The sequence below is a fragment of the Oncorhynchus kisutch genome, linkage group LG19 (assembly GCF_002021735.2).
Source record: "Oncorhynchus kisutch isolate 150728-3 linkage group LG19, Okis_V2, whole genome shotgun sequence".
Taxonomy (NCBI): Eukaryota; Metazoa; Chordata; class Actinopteri; order Salmoniformes; family Salmonidae; genus Oncorhynchus; species Oncorhynchus kisutch.
Window position 1 is genome coordinate 57,163,445 of NC_034192.2, and position 21,990 is coordinate 57,185,434.

The 21,990-nt window shown below is 42.9% G+C and overlaps 2 protein-coding genes across 7 annotated transcripts; one reads left to right on the forward strand and one right to left on the reverse strand.

The window, feature by feature from the left end:
* Positions 1-1,383: 1,383 nt before the first annotated feature.
* Positions 1,384-12,543, reverse strand: LOC109865009 (zinc finger and SCAN domain-containing protein 12). Of its 4 annotated transcripts, none has more exons than XR_004204170.1 (4): positions 8,159-8,230; positions 7,570-7,701; positions 5,570-6,180; positions 1,384-2,015 (listed from the first exon to the last, which is right to left on the reverse strand). XR_004204170.1 is itself a non-coding variant. In XM_031797217.1 (4 exons), exons 1-4 carry the CDS (start codon positions 12,424-12,426, stop codon positions 1,749-1,751), a joined length of 1,068 nt encoding a protein of 355 aa, XP_031653077.1. In that variant the 5' UTR covers positions 12,427-12,542; the 3' UTR covers positions 1,384-1,748. The 4 variants fall into 4 exon arrangements, 3 of the variants coding, with proteins under 3 accessions (XP_031653077.1, XP_020308707.1, XP_020308703.1); XM_031797217.1 differs by lacking the exons at positions 7,570-7,701; positions 8,159-8,230 and adding exons at positions 11,916-11,953; positions 12,237-12,542 and having other exon boundaries at positions 5,570-6,142; XM_020453118.2 differs by having other exon boundaries at positions 7,570-8,258.
* Positions 11,859-21,845, forward strand: LOC109910204 (acidic repeat-containing protein). 3 transcript variants are annotated; one of them, XM_031797215.1, is made up of 13 exons: positions 11,859-11,945; positions 12,818-12,931; positions 13,072-13,282; positions 13,612-13,678; positions 14,912-14,961; positions 16,236-16,299; positions 16,382-16,458; positions 16,840-17,244; positions 17,618-17,783; positions 18,948-19,095; positions 19,316-19,451; positions 19,853-20,057; positions 20,798-21,845. In XM_031797215.1, exons 2-13 carry the CDS (start codon positions 12,842-12,844, stop codon positions 21,027-21,029), a joined length of 1,851 nt encoding a protein of 616 aa, XP_031653075.1. In that variant the 5' UTR covers positions 11,859-11,945; positions 12,818-12,841; the 3' UTR covers positions 21,030-21,845. The 3 variants fall into 3 exon arrangements, with proteins under 3 accessions (XP_031653075.1, XP_031653074.1, XP_031653076.1); XM_031797214.1 differs by lacking the exon at positions 11,859-11,945 and adding an exon at positions 12,545-12,676; XM_031797216.1 differs by lacking the exon at positions 11,859-11,945 and having other exon boundaries at positions 12,819-12,931; positions 13,017-13,282.
* Positions 21,846-21,990: the final 145 nt, after the last annotated feature.

The following is a 21,990-nucleotide window of genomic DNA, read 5'->3' on the forward strand; positions in this document are numbered from 1 at the left end:
GCTGTTCAATCAGCTTCTTGATATGCCACACCTATCAAGTGGATGGATTATCTTGGCAAAAGAGAAATGCTCACTAACAGGGATCTTAACAAATTTGAGCACAAAATTTGAGAGAAATAAGCTTTTTGTGCTTCTGGAACATTTCTGGGATATTTTATTTCAGCTCTTGAAACATGGAACCAACACTTTACATGTTGCATTAATATTTTTGTTCAGTATATACCTTTGCTTAGGCAGTGTCAGAGGAAAGCCCATAAATTGTCATAGACTCCAGTCATCCAAGCTATAGACTGTTTTCTCTGCTACCGCACGGCAAGCGGTACCGGATCGCCAAGTCTAGGACCAAAAGGCTCCTCAACAGCTTCTACCCCCAAGCCATAAGACTGCTGAACAATTCAATCGCTACCGGACCATTTACATTGACCCCCCCCCTTTTGTACACTGCTGCTACTCGCTGTTTATTATCTTTGCATAGTCACTTCACCCCTACCTACATGTACAAATTACCTCAACTAACCTGTACCCCTGCACACTGACTCGGTACCGGTGCCCCCTGTATAGAGCCTCCACACTGACCCGGTACCGGTGTCCCCTGTATAGAGCCTCCACACTGACCCGGTACCGGTGTCCCCTGTATAGAGCCTCCACACTGACCCGGTACCGGTGCCCCCTGTATAGAGCCTCCACACTGACTCGGTACCGGTGTCCCCTGTATAGAGCCTCCACACTGACCCGGTACCGGTGTCCCCTGTATAGAGCCTCCACACTGACCCGGTACCGGTGTCCCCTGTATAGAGCCTCCACACTGACTCGGTACCGGTGTCCCCTGTATAGAGCCTCCACACTGACCCGGTACCGGTGTCCCCTGTATAGAGCCTCCACACTGACCCGGTACCGGTGTCCCCTGTATAGAGCCTCCACACTGACCCGGTACCGGTGTCCCCTGTATAGAGCCTCCACACTGACCCGGTACCGGTGTCCCCTGTATAGAGCCTCCACACTGACCCGGTACCGGTGTCCCCTGTATAGAGCCTCGTTATTGTTATTCTTATTGTGTTACTTTTTATTATTACATTTAACTTTTGTCTACTTGGCAAATATGTTCATAACTCTTATTGAACTGCAGTGTTGGTTAAGGGCTTGTAAATAAGAATGTCACAGTAAAGTCTACACTTGTTGTATTCGGTGCATGTGACAAAAAGTATGATTTGATTCTCTACATTGTTGACACCTAAATAGTTTCTCCCTTGTATGAGTTCTCATATGACATTTAACCCTTAGATACCCAGACCCAGTTGTCCTTGCATGAACTTGAAGCTGTGATTAGGAGACCCAAATAACATATTACATATACTGTAACATATGTCTCTTTTAAATACAAAACACAGAAACCACTCAGTTTATCAAATCTTACAGCTCTATTTCTCTGTGAACCAAGTATAACCCTGAGTTAAGTCCCGAATTGCAAAGGAAATGGCAAAATCTTCATAAATACACAAAATCTCAATAATAATTCATAACATATTCAACTCTGATAAAGACAGGAGAGAGAGTGTGTGTGTGTATCATTGCGTTTAAATACAACAATAGCAATACAATGGCATAAAACCATCGAAATATAAACGTTCATCATGAAGCCTGACTCATCACTTCTGAAATCCACGTTCCAGAAGAAGCATCATATATATATTGAACAAGTTGTTCATCGTGTCAGTGTGTAATTATTTCTGCATCGTAAACATATTGCACTAAGGCATGTGGTACAACTTGTAGCAATTCCTCTCAAAAGTGAAACACAGTCTTACGTCACATTTCTGACAGAGGGTATTCGTTACATTTTTCTGGCAGACTTTGCAGCGACCCCGCGTCTCACACTTCACTGGCCAGTGTTCAATTTGATCCGTGCGGACATCATCAGTAACTCCAGTACGGACCACTTTGGGTGGCTTTGGAGGGTGTATGGCGTCAGCAGCTGGACGTCCTCTTGTATTAGCTTGGTTCAGGCCTGTGGCAACCTAACCAAATAACCATACAATATCATCATTATTATCATTATCATAATGAGTTACAATTATTATTATTAGCCGTTAATCACTGTCGTCATAGTGATGAATGCAAAAGCATCTTAAACAGTTGAATGTCTCTTGGGTGGGATGCTGAAAAAAAATATGAACACGTATGAAATACAGCCAGCCAGAGTGCACACACACACACACACACTACTTTTGAGATGGTTATTGTTCAACCAGTCTGAGAATGCATTGCGTGACAAATGATTGGGATTTATCAAACTGTTGCATGCAACATATACGCATGTTGTCATTGATAAATCAGAGCCAATTTGCTGTATGATGTAGAGATGTTGGAACTGGGCCATGACAATTTGCTGTATGATGTAGAGATGTTGGAACTGGGCCATGACAATTTGCTGTATGATGTAGAGATGTTGGAACTGAGCCATGACAATTTCTAAAAGAAAGCACAAATGGCAAATTTGATCACATTTCTTTAGCGTTTTTTTTAATCTAAAAATGCATGCTGCCTATAGCCGTAGTCAATCACTGGCCGCGCATTCTGCAAAATTGATTGTCTATTCGAACCATTTAAAAATAAATGCTACAGCCCACACTTTTATGAAAAAGACAAATTGTTGTTCAATATTTAACTTATCAATACATGATAGAAACACAATCTCCTGCCATGGTATAGGCTCTGAGATGAAATGCTATGATGTCACGTTCCTATCGCACAACAATGCTGTAGCATATCCATATTGGCAAATATTTTAAATAGGCTACTGGTCTATTTACTTTCCAGCATTGTTGGGTTGGCTATTGAATTACCCACTTCAATTTGCATACCGCCCCAACAGATCCACAGATGACAGTCTCTACTGCACTTTACACTGCCCTCCTCCACCTGGATATGATTGGACAGGGTAGGCAAAAACACCTCCGCCATGCTGACACTCAACATAGGGGCCCCTCAAGGGTGTGTGCTTAGTCCCCTCCTCTACTCCCTGTTCACTCACGACTGTGTGGTCACGTACAACTCCAACACCATCATTAAGTTTGCTGACAAATCAAATCAAAATCAAATCAAATTTATTTATATAGCCCTTCGTACATCAGCTGATATCTCAAAGTGCTGTACAGAAACCCAGCCTAAAACCCCAAACAGCAAGCAATGCAGGTGTAGAAGCAACATGAAGGTGCTCGACCTGGTCATGGACGAGGCAGCCGACAGGGAGCAGGTCAGAGACTTGGCAGTGTGGTGCCAGGATAACAACCTCTCCTTCAACGTCAGTAAGACCAAGGAGCTGATCGTGGCCTATAGGAGAAAGAGGGGAAAGCACGCCCCCATCAACATCGACGGGGCTGTAGTGGAGCGGTGTCCACATCACTAAGGACTTAACATGGTCCACACCAGAGGATGGAAGTGGGGCTGTAGTGGGGCGGGTCTTAGTGTCCACATCACTAAGGACTTAACATGGTCCACACCAGAGGATGGAAGTGGGGCTGTAGTGGGGCGGTGTCCACATCACTAAGGACTTAACATGGTCCACACCAGAGGATGGGAGTGGAGCTGTCGTGGGGCGGGTCTTAGTGTCCACATCACTAAGGATTTAACATGGTCCACACCAGAGGATGGAAGTGGGGCTGTAGTGGGACGGGTCTTAGTGTCCACATCACTAAGGACTTAACATGGTCCACACCAGAGGATGGAAGTGGGGCTGTAGTGGGGCGGGTCTTAGTGTCCACATCACTAAGGATTTAACATGGTCCACACCAGAGGATGGAAGTGGGGCTGTAGTGGAGCGTAATTTGGCTGGAGCGTGGAGTGTATAAAAAAGAAATTAACGTGGATCTTCTGCCCATTTCAATTTTGCTCCGGTACCGATCAGCCACGAGCTCTGGGCATTTTTCATTTCCTTTATCACTGTTCTGTTGTAGTTATTTAGCCAACCCCACCACTAATGCACAGAGATGTTGGTATGAGTCGACCAAGAAATAGGTCACAGCCTGTGTAATATATATAGCCAGACAACCAATAAGCCCATCAGCAGCAGTACTGGAGACATTTGATTTCTTTAAAGGCTCTTGTTAAAAAAGAGAAGTCTACGTTTGTAACAGTGAAACAGTTGTCTATCAACTGTAAAATGTGAGCGCAACAGAGCCACTTACAACTGAAGTACTGATCATGTCCTGTAATGTGATTATGATTTAGTCCTATATAATAATAGACATGTCCTGTAATGTGATTATGATTTAGTCCTATATAATAATAGACATGTCCTGTAATGTGATTATGATTTAGTCCTATATAATAATAGACATGTCCTGTAATGTGATTATGATTTAGTCCTATATAATAATAGACATGTCCTGTAATGTGATTATGATTTAGTCATATATAATAATAGACATGTCCTGTAATGTGATTATGATTTAGTCCTATATAATAATAGACATGTCCTGTAATGTGATTATGATTTAGGACTTTAAATAGTAAAAGTAAAATTAATATACGTATGACATACCAACGGCAAATGCATCAGTTTTATCATTAGGATTACATTGTCTTTATATTAGCCATTATTATCATTTCCATCAAACCAATTCCACCAAAATGACATTTGCTTGCAATACAGTTGATCAACCACTAGGTGTTGTGTATGTGAATGGGCGGAGATACGCACACTTTCCTATCAGGTTCAAAACTGATGAATGCCAACCTTTGCGGGAAAACGGGCGCATGCACCGTGACATGCTAGGTTTAGAGAATGTTTTGTGTGTACACACTGATAAATGAGGCCCCAGGTGTTTAAAGACACCGTGACATGCTAGGTTTAGAGAATGTTTTGTGTGTACACACTGATAAATGAGGCCCCAGGTGTTTAAAGACACCGTGACATGCTAGGTTTAGAGAATGTTTTGTGCATACACACTGATAAATGAGGCCCCAGGTGTTTAAAGACACCGTGACATGCTAGGTTTAGAGAATGTTTTGTGCATACACACTGATAAATGAGGCCCCAGGTGTTTAAAGACACCGTGACATGCTAGGTTTAGAGAATGTTTTGTGCATACACACTGATAAATGAGGCCCCAGGTGTTTAAAGACACCGTGACATGCTAGGTTTAGAGAATGTTTTGTGTGTACACACTGATAAATGAGGCCCCAGGTGTTTAAAGACACCGTGACATGCTAGGTTTAGAGAATGTTTTGTGTGTACACACTGATAAATGAGGCCCCAGGTGTTTAAAGACACCGTGACATGTCACAATAGGCGTTAACAGGTTAAGGTGTACGTTCTGTGTGTAGTATATCCTACATTGATTGCACCAATATGGTTTGTCTCCTGTGTGCCTCCTATGTATTGTGTGATCCCTATTCTTTAGATAAACATTTGCCACAATCATGACAAGAAATGTTTTCTTCAGTATGAGTTTGTAGGAGACCTGTCATACTTTCTGTAGAATATATAGGTTTTTTTCCACACACACCACACTGGCATTCTTTATGCTCTGTGTGTGTTTTTCGCAAATTAAAGAAATATTTCACACACCTTACAACAATAAGGAGCAGAATAAGTTTGACTAGAAGATGTCAAATGGGGCAACATAGTGGCCGTCCTGCCTCCAGTATTGGTATGAGAGCTTTCTCCATTCTCAATCTGTTTTCTCTTGGATTCGAGTGTCTTAGACCCTGATTGTTGTCCTCTACTCTCCACCTCATCATCACTTTCCATGTTTTCACACTGAGCTGCAGAACAGTCTGGAGTTACTGCAGAGAGGGGCTGAGAGTCACTGGCTGGTTCTGATCCTCTGTAGTCCTCTACATCAGGTTCTAGTTTGATCTCTATAGATGTGTCGGTGAGTAGAGAGTCCCTCTCTCTATCTTCAACAGTTTGGGTTTGGTGAAGATGTGAGGGCTGAGATGGGTTCTCTTGATCACAGTCACTTTCCACACAGGGAGAAGTGAATATGGAGTCTTTGGTATCAAAGAGCCCTTGAAGCTGATCTTCCTCTTGACTGGTCTGTTGTTCCTCCTGTTCCTCTTTAATCTGTGTGGGCACTGGGTCCTCCTGAATCAGACTGGGGCTCCACTCCTGCTCACAGTGCTGCTGTTCAGGGAGAACCTCCTCTTCAGATATGGGGAGAGTGAGCTGCTGGGGATCTGATAGAGAAGTATAAAGCTACTTAGAATTCAATGTTAAAAATGCTACTGAGCTATTTGATTACTTCCATGTTATTGATTAAAACATCTTTATAGACTCAATATTACAATTGAAGCTCAATTCTTGTATTAACTTGATATCAGTTTGATTCATGTAAATTGAGCTAATACAGAGGTAGTCTGAATAGGTTCCGACCCTACACGTGCTATACAGCTGCACTGGGGTCTGACCGGCTTCCTGAGGGACAAGAGAGAGAAAACACGTTTTGATCAGTCATAGAATTAATTGTGCTGAAAACGAATTGGCTCCCCTTTTAAAAAGAACATGGAGAAAAGGATATGGAGTTTTGGTGGATGAGCAAAAAAATATATATACATTGCTATATTTTCAAAACAATGGGATATATAATCAAAAAAAAAATCCTTATATGTAACTAACTATCTCCGTTTTCCCCCATCACTAACGAATGTCCAAGTAAGTTGGATCCTTCATTCGAAACATATGCTTATAACCCTGATCTGCAATAAATAATCTCTCAAATAAATAATGATACACTTACTGCACATATCTATATGCTGTGTGTGCCCCCAGTTGTCGAACTACACTTCCTCCCCTGTTATGGATACACACTAGAGGTCGACCTCTAATACACACAGGTGTTCGGCCCACACTAGATAGAGGTCGACCTCTAATACACACAGGTGTTCGGCCCACACTAGATAGAGGTCGACCTCAAATACACACAGGTGTTCGGCACACTAGATAGAGGTAGACCTCTAATACACACAGGTGTTCGGCACACACTAGATAGAGGTCGACCTCAAATACACACAGGTGTTCGGCCCACACTAGATAGAGGTCGACCTCTAATACACACAGGTGTTCGGCCCACACTAGATAGAGGTAGACCTCTAATACCCACAGGTGTTCGGCCCACGCTAGATAGAGGTAGACCTCTAATACACACAGGTGTTCGGCCCACGCTAGATAGCTAATTGGCACAGGTGACAGAGTATGTCTTCCATTTGTCTTCTGTAAAAATAAAATTTTAAAAAGAGCTGTAAACATGGAGATATGGCCGTGAGAACACTAACCCCAATCCTACTGTGTACAGTCATTTTGGAAATAGTCTATTGTTGATATGAAGGATACGTTCCTTATGTTTCCAAAACCGTACCCCAAGCGATGCGTTTTAATGTTAAGAACGAGAGTCGGGGCTCTGATCAACAGAAGTCCCCTGACCAGAAGATACTATCATCAATTGGGCTGCAGCAGCAGTTAGCATCTATGACTATGAATGGGGTCCGACCCAAATGCAGCTGTAAACGAAGTGTAGGGTCGATGGTCGGAATCTATTCTGGCAAATACAGTAGCTAGTCAATACAAACCTGCTTTGTGTAACTTTATCTCCGGGTTGAAAACCAAATCCAACAGCCTTCGCAGACGGTTATTCTCCTCCTTAGAACGGGATATTTCTTCATACAACTCTACTACTGTTCTGTCGACCGCCACGGAGATCTCTGCAACAGCCGCTGTTAGTCGTTCAGTAACATACACGTTCAGCAACTGTAGTTTAGACATTTTGACCGGAATGAAAGTCGACAAGTTGGTATTATTCTGTTCCGCCTATAACGTTACATTTCACGTAGTCAAAATGTAGCAAGTGAGCTTCTTATTCTACGGTATAATGGTTATGTACCAGTAATAGATATATAGATACATATTATATCAAAGACAGTACAGTATGAAGACTTGTAGGCGACGTTGGATAGCTATGCTCATGCGCAGAAACACATCATTGTGTCAAACTAACCCAAGATAGACCACAACCTGTCGTTTGCAATGTGAGCTAAATGAAAACGCTTCAGTTTGTCACTTTCACGATTTTGGAGTAATAACATGTTCAACTACTTGGCTCGAATATAGGTTATGCCTTTGGATTTCGAGAAAATTAACTACTAAGGAATAACTTTTTACTTCTCTCATTGACTTCTCAAACCCCGGTCCGGTCTGCTTGCGATGTTGCGCGTCTGGGTTTAGAAACTCTTTGATTATATCCTACAAAACACGTAAAAAAAAACCGATTATCCGGAAGAGAGATCACTCACGTTTCCTTTTTGCAAATGACAGCTTCCGCCTCACCGAATGGCTTTGGCCGTGGGCGCCATCGTGTGGCTTACACAAAAATAGTCTCTCTATTGTAAAAGTCTCAACAACAAAAAATGATGACGTGTCTAATGCTATATACGTTGTATCCAACATTTCATGTTTTTGAAAAGGTAATAAGCAATGTAGCCTAACCAACATCTTCCCAAGATGAAACAAGTGTAAGCAGAACTTGGTTGAGACTGTTAAGTGACTGAAATGTCATTTGCGTCAATCTGCAATACATATTATTTTATTTGAACTTTATTTAACTGGGCATGTCAGTTAAGAACAAATTCTTATTTACAACGAAGGCCTACCAAAAGGCAAAAGGCCTCCTGCGGGGACGGGAGCTGGGATTAAAAATAAATCTAATATAAATATATAACAAAACACACATCACGACAAGAGAGACACTACACAGAGACCTATAAGACAACAACATAGCAGGCAGCAACACATGACAACACAGCATGGTAGCAACATAACATGGTAGCAGCACAAAACATGGTACAAACATCTTTGGGCACAGACAACAGCACAAAGGGCAAGAATGTAGAGACAACAATACATCACGCAAAGCAGCCACAACTGTCAGTAATTTATTTATTTAACCTTTATTTAACCAGGTAGGCAAGTTGAGAACAAGTTCTCATTTACAATTGCGACCTGGCCACTAAGAGTCCATGATTGAGTCTTTGAATGAAAAGACTGAGATAAAACTGTCCAGTTTGAGTGTTTATTGCAGCTCGTTCCAGTAGCTAGCTGCAGCGAACTGAAAAGAGGAGCGACCCAGTGATGTGTGTGCTTTGGGGACCTTTAACAGAATGTGACTGGCAGAACGGGTGTTGTATGTGGAGGATGAGTGCTGCAGTAGATTTCTCAGATAGGAGGGAGTGAGGCCTAAGAGGGTTTTATAAATAAATATCAACCAGTGGGTCCTGCAACAGATATACAGAGATGTAATTATATGGTATGTATGTATATAATTTGGACATTTTCACTCACTTTTGTTGCCAGCGGTTTAGACATTAATGGCTGTGTGTTGAGTTATTTTGAGGGGACAGCAAATTTACACTGTTATACAAGCTGCACACTCACTACTTTACATTGTAGCAAAGTGTCATTTCTTCAGTGTTGTCACATGAAAATATATACTCAAATATTCACTTTTGTGATATACTGTAAATGGATGAGAGAGCTTCCTACTGCCTGAGCTATGTTGGTGATGTAAGAAGAGTGTGGGGCCTAGGATCGAGCCTGGGGGTACTCCCTTGGTGACAGGCACTGGTTGAGAGAGCAGATGTTCTGACTTTATACACTGCACTCTTTGAGAAAGGTAGTTAGCAAACCAGCCCAAAGACCCCACAGAGACACCAATACTCCTTAGCTGGCCCACAAGAATGGAATGGTCTACCATATCAAAAGCTTTGGCCAAGTCAATAAAAATAGCACCACAACATTGCTTAGAATCAAGGGCAATGGGGACATCATTGAGGACCTTTAAGGTTGCAGTGACACATCCATAACCTGAGTGGAAACCAGATTGCATACCAGAGAGAATACTATAGACAACAAGAAAGCCAGTCAGTTGATTATTGGCAACTTTTCTCAACACTTTTGATTAACAGGGCAAAATAGAAATAGGCCAATAACAGTTAGGATCAGCTTGATCTCCCCCTTTAAATAAAGGATGAACCATGGCTGCCATCCAAGCAATGGGAACCTCCCCAGAGAAGAGAGACATGTTAAAAAGGTCAGAGATAGGCTTGGATGATAGGGGCAACAACCTTAAAGAAGAAAGGGTCTAAACCATCTGAACCAGATGTTTTTTTGGGGTCAAGTTTAAGGAGCTCCTTTAACACCTCAGACTCAGTGACCGCCTGCAGGGAGAAACTTTGTAGCAGGGCAGAGATCAAGCTGATCCTAAAGAGGGAGAAGCATCGGGGATAGTCGCATTAGAAGGGGTGGGAGATGAGGAAATGTTGGAAGGGCAAGGAGGCATGGCTGAATCAAATGGGAATCCTGACTTATGGAAGTGGTGATTTAAAGAGCTCAGCCATGTTCTTACATGAGCAATAACTCTGATTGTTTTTTTTTCATTTAACCTTTATTTATACAGGTAATTCACATGGAAATACAATAAAGTTTGCAAGAAAATAAACAAAACATTTTAACAGAAATGCCCACATATCCATAGTAGGGTTGTAGAAGATGTAATGAAAATATGATGTGAAAAACTCCGACATACTGAAGAAATGTATGGAAAATATACGTTTATCCGTCACGTAGAGCAGGGCACGGAATTGTGTGAGTTCTAATACATTAGATTTTCTATCTGAAGGTTTTACTCTACTCAGGATTAACTCCATTGTCATATGTTCTCATTGTTGTGAACGGTCCTCATGTGTCTTTTACAATTTGCTTCATCAGTAAAGCATCTGCTACAGTAGCTGCAACAATAGGATTTCTCCCCTCTGTGGATCTTTATATGTTTAGTCAAGTTTCCACGTTCAGTGAAGCATTTCCCACATTCTTGGCACTGATGTGGTTTCTCCCCTGTGTGAACTCTCATATGCCTGCTCAGGGTTCCACTTTCAGTGAAGCTTTTTCCACATATTTTGCACTGATATGGTTTCTCCCCTCTGTGGATCATCATGTGATTGGACAGGGTATTCTTCTGTGTGAAGTATTTCCCACATTCTTTACACCTAAATGGTTTCTCCCCTGTATGAGTTCTCATATGATTTTTAAGGTGTACTTTCTGTGTGTAGCATTTACTACATTGAGTACACTGATATGGTTTCTCTCCTGTATGACTCCTAATATGTGTTTTGAGATCACCATTCTTAGAGAAACATTTGCCACAAACATGACAAGAAATGTTTTCTTCAGTATGAGTTTGTAGGTGATCTGTCATACTTTCTGTCGAACATAAGTATTTTCCACACACACCACACTGGCATTCCTTATGCTCTGTGTGTGTTTTTCGCACATGATAGATTAAAAAACCGTTTGACAGAAAAGTCTTCCTACACACCTTGCAATAATGAGTAGTAACACTAGAAGATGTCAAACGGGGCAACATTGTGGCTGTCCCCTTTTCTCCTTTCTTTGTCTGTTTTCTTTTTGATTCGAGTGTCTTAGACCCTGATTGTTGTCCTCCACTCTCCACCTCATCATCACTTTTCATGTTTTCACATGGAGCTGCAGAACAGTCTGGATTTACTGCAGAGAGGGGCTGAGAGTCACCGGCTGGTTCTGATACTCTGTAATTCTCTCCATCAGGTTCTAGTTTGATCTCATCAGTTGTGTAGGTGAGTAGAGAGTCCCTCTCTCTGTCCTCCACAGTTTGGGTTTGGTGTAGATGTGAGGGCTGAGATGGGTTCTCCTGATCATAGTCACTTTCCACACAGGGAGAAGTGAATATGAACTTTATGAGATCAGCCTCCCCCAGTCCTTGAAGCTGATCTTCCTCCTGATTGGTCCTGAGCTCCTCCTGTTCCTCTTTAATCTGTGTGGGCACTGGGTCCTCCTGAATCAGACTGGGGCCCCACTCCTGCTCACAGTGCTGCTGCTCAGGGGGAACCTCCTCTTCAGATATGGGGAGTGTGAGCTGGTGGGTATCTGATAAATGAAAAATAAGAAATATAAAGTTGCTGATAATTCAATAAGTGTTTTGTCTAACTCTAAATGCATAGTTTTCTTCGGCAACTACAAAATGTTAAAAAGCTAGCTAACTTGTTTATTGGTTTTGGCACACAGAGAATACTGCTGTGGGATTCAAAATTACAATTGCAGCGTTGCTTTAGTACTTGTATATTTGCAATCGTGTATCTTAAGATTCTATCTTGCCAAGTTGCCATATGATTGACGTGTGTTAATACAGTTGCAAGTCGTCAATGCAAACCTCTGTGTGACTTTATCTGTCGGTTGAAAACCAAATCCAACAGTCTTCGTAGACGATCATTCTCCTCCGTCGAACGGGAGATTTCTTGATGCAACTCTACTACTGTTGTCTCTATGGCTACGGATATCTCTAGAGCAGCAGCCGTTAGTCGTTCAGTAACATACGCGTTCAGAAACTGTAGTTTAGACATTTTGAGCGGAATAAAAGTATACAAATTCGTATTATTATTGTGAATAAAGCAACCATTTGTTGACGTAGGCCTAGTTCCGCATCTAGCTACGTCATTACTACTCGTTTTCGCTTTGCCAATGACAACTTCCGGTTTAAAAAAAAGAGGGGAAAAACACTTCCGGTGTGAAGTTTTGAATTTTCGTTGGTTGTTTTCAGTAGCTGTCCGAAACGTGGGCACAAAGCAAAAGTTCTTATCATCATCTTCAAAGGTAACGTTATGTCACGATTCGCGCACATCAAAAAATATGTATTGTTTGTATGCATTTCCCAGAGGGCTATCCAGTGGCAGAGCCACAGTAGCTATCTGGGAATGTTGTTAGCAGATAATAGTTATATTGTCCCCCTTACAGAGAAGATAGACCGAGAAAAGTACCATGGATGACGACAATCACAGATTATTTCAAAGAGTTTCACAGAAACTGGGCTGGTCAGAGAAGGGAGGGTTGAAAACAGCAGAAGAACAGGTATGTTGTTATCTTACTTAACTTGGTCACATTAATCAGAACTACCAGTGATTATGTTATCAATTGCACACCATTCCATTTGCAGTGAACTACATTTGACCTGGGTGCCATTTCAAAGACATCCCATGTCTTCTTTACAGCTGATTAAGAGCATCAGTAAGACTCGGCGTCCGGCCACAGGCGATCACTTCTCCAGGGGTGTTCAAGACCTTCCTCCCCGAGTCCGGCAACATCTGCCAGACAGTGAGGAAGAGGATGACGGAGGCTCAGGGAAAGAGAACCAGGTCTCCAAGTGCAACAGTTACAGGACCAAGGTGTTGATAGAGTCCAGCGATGATGATTTCGACCAGTGTAAGTGAGGGTCAGTGGGTTGTGTTGCTTGTCTATTAGAATATAAAGGGCCTGTTAGACATGTTCTCTGCTTCTGTGCAGAGTGGCTCCTTGTTGCAATTTATATGAAACCTGGATTGATTGATTGATGTTTGATTGACTTGACCTACGACTGCTTTCTTTTTGTTCACCTGGAAGATTCCTTTACACCTGGTCCAGAGCTGTATGAGCATTGGCCAACTCTTGATTACGGTTGTCTTAGTGCCAAACATGTAGGTCTATGACATGATAGCCATGCATTGAAATACTGTAGTTGAATGAATTAATCTCCATGTTCTTCTTGTCTGTAGTTCTTGTGGAGCAGGCTACACCCAAAGCTGCTTCTCGGAAACATTGCAGTGCTGCTAACAAAGTCAGGTAAAGTAGTGATTCGCCCAGCTAGTGCTGGCACAAATACTGTGTAACCAATGGTTATGGATGAAGACTGTCGTGAAAATAAAATAACCTTCAAAGAAATGTGTTTGCCGTGGAATAATCAGCTCACTGAAGTTGGGACGGCATTCGTGCGGTTTAGTACGTTTCAAAGATGGTGATTAAAAGAAAATAGTTCACTCAGGTCGTTTACCATTGAAATAAAGTGGTCACTTCCGGTCTGCTTAATGGGGTGGTTATCCCATAGACACCAATGAAATAGCAGTTGGGTCTGGTCTGCTTAGTTCATTGACTGTAATGTAACCATAAGAAATGAGGGAGTGGAGTGTCTCGCTTCCTCTTCTGTCTCTGTCCGTTTCTGCTGTAACAACGTGATGAAGCTTTTTTGCTCCTTGCTGGAACAAGCAAACAAGTCTTCGATTGCCTAGGCTTATACCTCCCACAATGCAGCAGCAGCACACATAGAAATAGAATGAAAAGAACAGACTTGGAACCTCTAACCCTGGCAATTTGACTGGTAAACTCATGTGTACACTTGAAATGGCTGCCTGGTATTGTGATGCAATTTCCATGGAAATGTGGAATGTTCATTCAAATGATGTTAACTGATGTGGCTCAGGCAATGGAATGTTATTATTGTAATGTCACGTGACTTGAATCAACAAATTAAAGCACATATTTTACTTCCTGCTTTGTTGATATTGGTACACTCGCAATGGCTGCCAGTCCACCCATTATGTTGTGATTGACTTGAATGGGGACACCTGTTCTATTAATTCAATTTCTATGGCAGCACACACAGTCAGGAGCGGAGCGGAGAAGAGTAGAAAATGTAATAAAATAAAAAAATGTTTACGCTATTATGGTGAACGCTGTCATTTGGCTGGCTAATTACAGTCATCGAAAATTCCATGACCGTCACAACCCTACTTCCAGCCTATAGCCTTGTAGACTTATAGGTCTCTATTCAATCTGGATAACTGAAGCCTTACAGATTTAGCCAATAGAAATCTAAATGTAATGTCTGATTGAGGAGACATATGCAGCGTTTACCGAGAACGCAATACCCACTTACCTGGGAACGTGAATTTCAATCATGCTGTAACGCTGAACTTCAGCAATACGGATTGAATAGTGCCCTTAATTCCATTTAATCTATCTGGTCATTCAATTGGACAAAATGTGTTGTTGTTTATTTTCTGATTCTCTCCCCTCTAGTGAACCAGTCCTTGTATTAAGCTCAGACAGTGATGGCGGCTTTGAAAACTGTAAGTACCATACTGGTGCCTTGACTTCTGCATTAGTGAAGTCATGTTTTGTGTTGGGGTGAGGCTTCAGAATCCTTTATTGAAACAATGTTCTATGTCACTTCTGAATGGGTGTTTGTCATGTCTAATTTGGTTTGTGTCATTTCTAAGTCAAACAACAGTATTGTTTATGACTGTCCAGGGCCCCGGTTTCCTAAATGCATCTTAAGGCTAAGTTCGTTGTTAGAACCTTTGTAGGAGCATCATTAAATCTCAGATGTTTCCCAAAACCATCGTTACTAAAGTCGTACTTGAAAAGGCAAATTATTTACCAGCTGCCCCAAACCACTCGTAGAACAGCAAAGTGCGTCGTTAGATTCATCACTTTATACATCGACGATCTCTGGTAAACACAGAATCAAGATGTGTATCATTCACTCTGTGACCGCCAATAACTTCACAACGAAGTGACTGCATTAAAAGATAAATAGCCTACCTACAGTATAGACTATAGGCTTGTATATTTAAATGATATTGAAATCAATGTTAATTCAATTGTTTTAGTTTGCTATTTGGATCCTGTCTGTCATTTGTGCCTCTATATTTCATAATGTGTAGCTTAACATGCCAAATCTGTGAGTTATTATTATAGTGTAATCTTTAGAATAAGCCGCCTCAATATTTGCAGCCATAGATGATTATATCTCTTCAGGAGCTTATCTGTCATCAGTATTGTGAAATCATTCTAATGTTTAAGGTCAAATTTGAATGGAGAAAGCTGTTCCGAGAGCAGCCCTGCTTTTCTTTTGATCCTATCAGTATTGACACTTCTCAATTACCAACTTGTGAACGTTCTCTCTGCGTGGTGTTCTGGGAAACATGTTACTACTTCGTCCGTTGTAGTAAAGATGCATCATTAAAACACCGGTAAGTTCCATCGCTACTAGGAAACAGGCCCAGGTCTCTTCGATGTCTCCTTACTCATGTCATTGTTCTCCATGATGAAATCGGGGAGGGGACTGTGGCTCGGTCTCCGTCCGTTCATACATGAGTCACACGCGATATCTCAAGACAGCACTGGCCTGCTTTTGCAGAAACTCTGGTGAATGATGCATCTGGTCATAGAGATCCCGCATTTACAAAATTACACTGATTGGCCCAAAACGGGAGCTTCAGTAATAAACAGAAATTAGTGAGTCACAGCAGAAGAGGAAGATGCGAAGCGAGCGGTATAACTGGCACTGCTGCATCATGGGGGATGACATGTTTACTGTTCCCTTGTGTCTCGTCTGAAGTCCTGAGCCGTGTGAAAACTCCCAAGCCGAAGCCCAAGGAAGCGGAACGTGGCAGTGTAGACAGGTACAGTGGTTTCAACCTCTTACCGTGACTATGGTCCCTACCGTGTGTTAATACTCAGGTTTATCTCCCGTTTTGTCCTCAGCCTCAGAAACTTTATTGTCGACAGCTCTTCCTCCGACGATGACTTTGTCCTCAAGAAGAAAACACCTACCGCCAAAGGTAACATTTCTGTGTCCCTAATGGCAACCTATTCCCTATGTAGGGCACTAATCTATTCAAAAGTAGTGGACTATATAGGGAATAGGGGGCTATTTGATACGCTAACATTAACTGTCAACATACATGCTTGTAATGAACTGAAATCTGTTTTTCGAAGAAGTTCTTTCTGCTCAATTTCAGTTCAGCACCGTGGTGACTTTTCTTCTCATAGCCAGAATTGAAGTAATACCCAGGAAGCCTTGCTTATTTTGATATATTGTCACGGCTAGAGGGGAGTTGTTAGGCCGACAGCGTTACCTACTCAACAGTCACTGTCTGTTTTGTTTAACTCATGGAGATGATTCAGTCCCAACAACAGGTCACTGTGTCTGTCTTCTACAGGTACCTCTAACACCCCTAAGCCGTCATCCTCCCAGCTCCCAGTCAGAAGACCCCTGTCCCAGTGTGACTCCCCAGTTTTCCTCAGCGACAGTGAAGATGATGGTATCTTGATGAAGAGCACGTGGAGGACGCGCCACCCTGTGCGCCATCCGCCCACGTCTCGGACACACAAGGTCAAAGTTCCACAAAGTAACCAGGAGGACATCTTCTTTCCCTCGCCCTCCCCTCCTTCTCTGTCCTCTCCTCTCCCCTCTTCCACCCCGGCCCCCCTTCCACAGCGGACCCACTCAGCCCCGTCGAAGCTGGAGGACTCAGCCAGCTCAGAGGAGGAGTTCCTCAGCTTACTGGACAGAATTAAGAAGAACCACAAGACTGGCAACAGCCCAACACCTAAACATGACACAGGTAACACCCCAACACCTAAACATGACACAGGTAACACCCCAACACCTAAACATGACACAGGTAACACCCCAACACCTAAACATGACACAGGTAACACCCCAACACCTAAACAGTAAGTGGGGTGGCACATACCTAAAAAATATTTAAAAACTTGTCCCAGGAGTTGGATCAGAGAGGGTAACGTAACGAAGTAAATATGCACGATGGTATAATGCTCCCAAAGTGTTTCAATAGAACTCATATATTTCTGTTCAGACAGTGTCCACCCACAAGGCTTCTTTCTGCCAGCTGTGGTTTTTAATTGGTACATTTCCTTTTTTTGTTTCTGTATCACTTAATCTCATTGGCTGCATCCTCGTGTGTGTGAATCCAGGGCCCAATCAGAAGCCCCCCCTGTCAGCTCCAAGGCCCAAAGCCTCGAAAGAGGCCGGCCCTCGGCCAGTAGGGAGAACACCATTGGTTCTGAAGACTCCAGCGAGGCTGCTTGTCTCTAAACCCACAGAGACCAGACTTCAGACCAGCAGCCTTTCCTTCTCCAGGTAATATTAAGCAGGCCCTAGGGCTGTACCTCAATACTCTACTGAACCTGCCCTAGGACTGTACCTCAATACTCTACTGAACCTGCCCTAGGACTGTACCTCAATACTCTACTGAACAGGCCCTAGGGCTGTACCTCAATACTCTACTGAACCTGCCCTAGGACTGTACCTCAATACTCTACTGAACAGGCCCTAGGGCTGTACCTCAATACTCTACTGAACAGGCCCTAGGGCTGTACCTCAATACTCTACTGAACAGGCCCTAGGGCTGTACCTCAATACTCTACTGAACAGGCCCTAGGGCTGTACCTCAATACTCTACTGAACAGGCCCTAGGGCTGTACCTCAATACTCTACTGAACAGGCCCTAGGGCTGTACCTCAATACTCTACTGAACAGGCCCTAGGGCTGTACCTCAATACTCTACTGAACAGGCCCTAGGGCTGTACCTCAATACTCTACTGAACAGGCCCTAGGGCTGTACCTCAATACTCTACTGAACAGGCCCTAGGGCTGTACCTCAATACTCTACTGAACAGGCCCTAGGGCTGTACCTCAATACTCTACTGAACAGGCCCTAGGGCTGTACCTCAATACTCTACTGAACAGGCCCTAGGGCTGTACCTCAATACTCTACTGAACAGGCCCTAGGGCTGTACCTCAATACTCTACTGAACAGGGCCTAGGGCTGTACCTCAATACTCTACTGAACCGGGCCTATGGCTGGGTGTAGATCAATACTCTACTGAACCGGGCCTATGGCAGGGTGTAGATCAATACTCTACTGAACAGGGCCCAGGACAGGGTGTTGGTCAATGTTTCTCTCCTCAGTGTGTCAGACTCCAGACTGTTTCTCTCCTCAGTGTATCAGCAGGGTGTATGACTCCTGGGTGTTTCTCTCCTCAGTGTATCAGCAGGGTGTCTGACTCCTGGGTGTTTCTCTCCTCAGTGTATCAGCAGGGTGTCTGACTCCTGGGTGTTTCTCTCCTCAGTGTATCAGCAGGGTGTCTGACTCCTGGGTGTTTCTCTCCTCAGTGTATCAGCAGGGTGTATGACTCCTGGGTGTTTCTCTCCTCAGTGTATCAGCAGGGTGTATGACTCCTGGGTGTTTCTCTCCTCAGTGTATCAGCAGGGTGTATGACTCCTGGGTGTTTCTCTCCTCAGTGTATCAGCAGGGTGTATGACTCCTGGGTGTTTCCTCCAGTCTCTGTCTGGACCAGGCTCCAGCTACAGCCGCAACTTCAAACAGACCAAGGAGGAGCTCACCAGCAAACTGTATCGCCTGTACAACACCAGCGTGTTCGACAACAAGGTATGCACACACACACACACACAGGTTATAAGCATACATAGGCTATACCGTGTTAAACACACAGGTTATAAGCATACATATACCGCCATATCACTTGGAGAGTGATGAAAATGCCATCTTATACAGTGTTTTGCGTTGACCTACACCATAACATCATGTGACCTGGGATTATCTTGCATGTTTTACCTCTTCTTACCTTTGTAACATCTTTGTTCCCCAGCTGCCCAGTAACATGTCAGTGAGCTGGAATAACAAGATGAGAAAGACTGCTGGCTACTGCGTCACAGGGCAGGAGAGAGGAGGAGGGAACCGATATGCCCATATCCAACTCTCTGAGAAAGTCTGTGACTCTGCAGGTAAGGCTTCACTGGTTGAAGAACTAATGACATGAGATTAAATCTATCTTGTTATAATGTTGACATTAGGTTCTGGTGAAAGTAATTTAAAGTCAAACTTGAGTTTGAACAGCCCGTGTCTGTATGATTAAACCTGTGTAAAAAGTATCCTGCTTTCTCTCCCACCTTGCCTCGTTCTCACCCATCCTTCCTCTCTCTCTCTCTCTCTCTCTCTCCCATCCTTTTTCTCTCCCATCCTTTTTCTCTCTCTCTCTCTCTCTCTCCCATCCTTTTTCTCTCCCATCCTTTTTCTCTCTCTCTCTCTCTCCCATCCTTCCTCTCTCCTCTCTCTCCCATCCTTCCTCTCTCTCCCATCCCTCCCTTGTCTCTTCCGTGTTACTTTCCATCCTCCCTCTTGCCAGACCGCCTGCGGGACACATTGGTTCATGAGATGTGCCACGCTGCCACCTGGTTGATCAACAGTGTGAGGGATGGGCACGGCCCCTTCTGGAAGCTGTACGCCCGCAAGGCCACGCTGGCACACCCCGAGCTGCCCATGGTCACCCGCTGCCACAGCTACGACATTAACTACAAGTACCAGTACCAGTGCAGCTGCTGCAAAAACACGTACAGTACCAGTCAAAAGTTTCATTCTACATTGCAGAATAATAGTGAAGACATCAGAACTGTGAAATAACACATATGGAATCATGTTGTAACCAAAAAAGTGTTAAACAATTCAAAATATATACTTTTTTTTGATTCTTGAAAGTAGCCAACCTTTGCTTTGATGACAGCTTTGCACACTCTTGGCATTCTCTCAACCAGCTTTGAGGTAGTCACCTGGAATGCATTTAAATTCATTTCCATTAACAGCTGTTCCATGTTAAGTTCATTTGTGGAATTTCTTTCTTTCCTTAATGTGTTTGAGCCAATCAGTTGTGTTGTGACAAGGTAGGGGTGGTATACATAAGATAGCCCTATTTGGTAAAAGACCAAGTCTATATTATATCCATCCTATTGATGGCTAAACTCTTAAACCTATTGATGGCTAAACTCTTAAACCTATTGATGGCTAAACTCTTAAACCTATTGATGGCTAAACTCTTAAACCTATTGATGTCTAAACTCCATCCTATTGATGGCTAAACTCTTAAATCTATTGATGGCTAAACTCTTAAATCTATTGATGGCTAAACTCTTAAATCTATTGATGGCTAAACTCTTAAATCTATTGATGGCTAAACTCTTAAATCTATTGATGGCTAAACTCTTAAACCTATTGATGGCTAAACTCTTAAACCTATTGATGGCTAAACTCCATCCTATTGATGGCTAAACTGTTCTCTTCTTCCTGCCCTCTGTAGACTCGGTCGCCACTCTAAGTCTCTGGACACCCAGAGGTTTGTGTGTGCCGTCTGTACGGGTCAGCTGGTCCTGCTCAACCCCTCCAAGCCCCGGGCACCCACGCCCTTTGCCAACTTCGTCAAGGAGAACTATGGCAGTGTTCGCCAAAACCTGGTGGGTCAGAGCCACGGTGAGGTAATGAGGAAACTCAGTGTTGACTTCGCCACCAAGACCAAGCTCAGCCAGAACTGAGAGAGAGAGAGGGATCAGCTGTCCCTATATTTCACTGTATCCTTGGCTTGAAGAATTTCACTGGTCTCACATTATTTGATAGGTGTGAAAGAGATGAGGTGGATTCATTCTGAGGCAGTTGGAGGGCGTGGTTGCATGGACCTGGATTAGCCCTACACTGCTCTTGTCTCAGACTATAAAGCCCTCAGGATCTTAATAATAAGACATGTTCAGGAGTGGCTGTAAAAACCCTCGCTGAACATGCATTCTCCTGTTAATTCCATGACGGTTTCCACTGCTCTGATTTCAAGCCATGATGGGATTCTTCTCTTTCAACCATCCTAATGTGTAAGATTAGTGGGATCTTCAAGTTGATAGGTCTTAAATACCTCTGTGGTTTTATCAGGTTTTCAGAGGCAGCTATGGTGAGTCTGTCATTCCTTACCTCTAACTGGAGTCTCACCATTACAGTGAAGTGTTGCTAAGAGACACACTGCACAGTGACTAAAGGAAACGTGAATCAGTCATATATTGTTGTGTCAAGCCTGCCTGTGACATGGTTTCATACCATTCAAATATAATTTTGGGGGGGCTTTAGTGATGTAAACATATGGTGACAAACTGTTTTGAATGACTTGAAATTTGAATCAGTGAAAATAATTTTTGTAATATATTTTCAGGTATATTTTTGTTCCATTAAATTTGAATCAGTGCATAACAGGCAGATGTGGCAACTTCTCATTCATGTGAGGGGAAATATATGTTAAAAACATTTCCGTTTGTCTTAATGTTTTGTTGTTGACGTTACATGTTTTAATAAAGAGTTGATGTTGTACACGTCAGTCTCAACTCTGCAATATAAACATATCTGCTGATTTGCTGGTAGACTAACATGACTAAGGTGAGGAGTGTTATCCCACTCCTGTATCCCACTCATTACAACCATTCTGCTTGTTTTGTACATGTATTGTCTCTGCATACT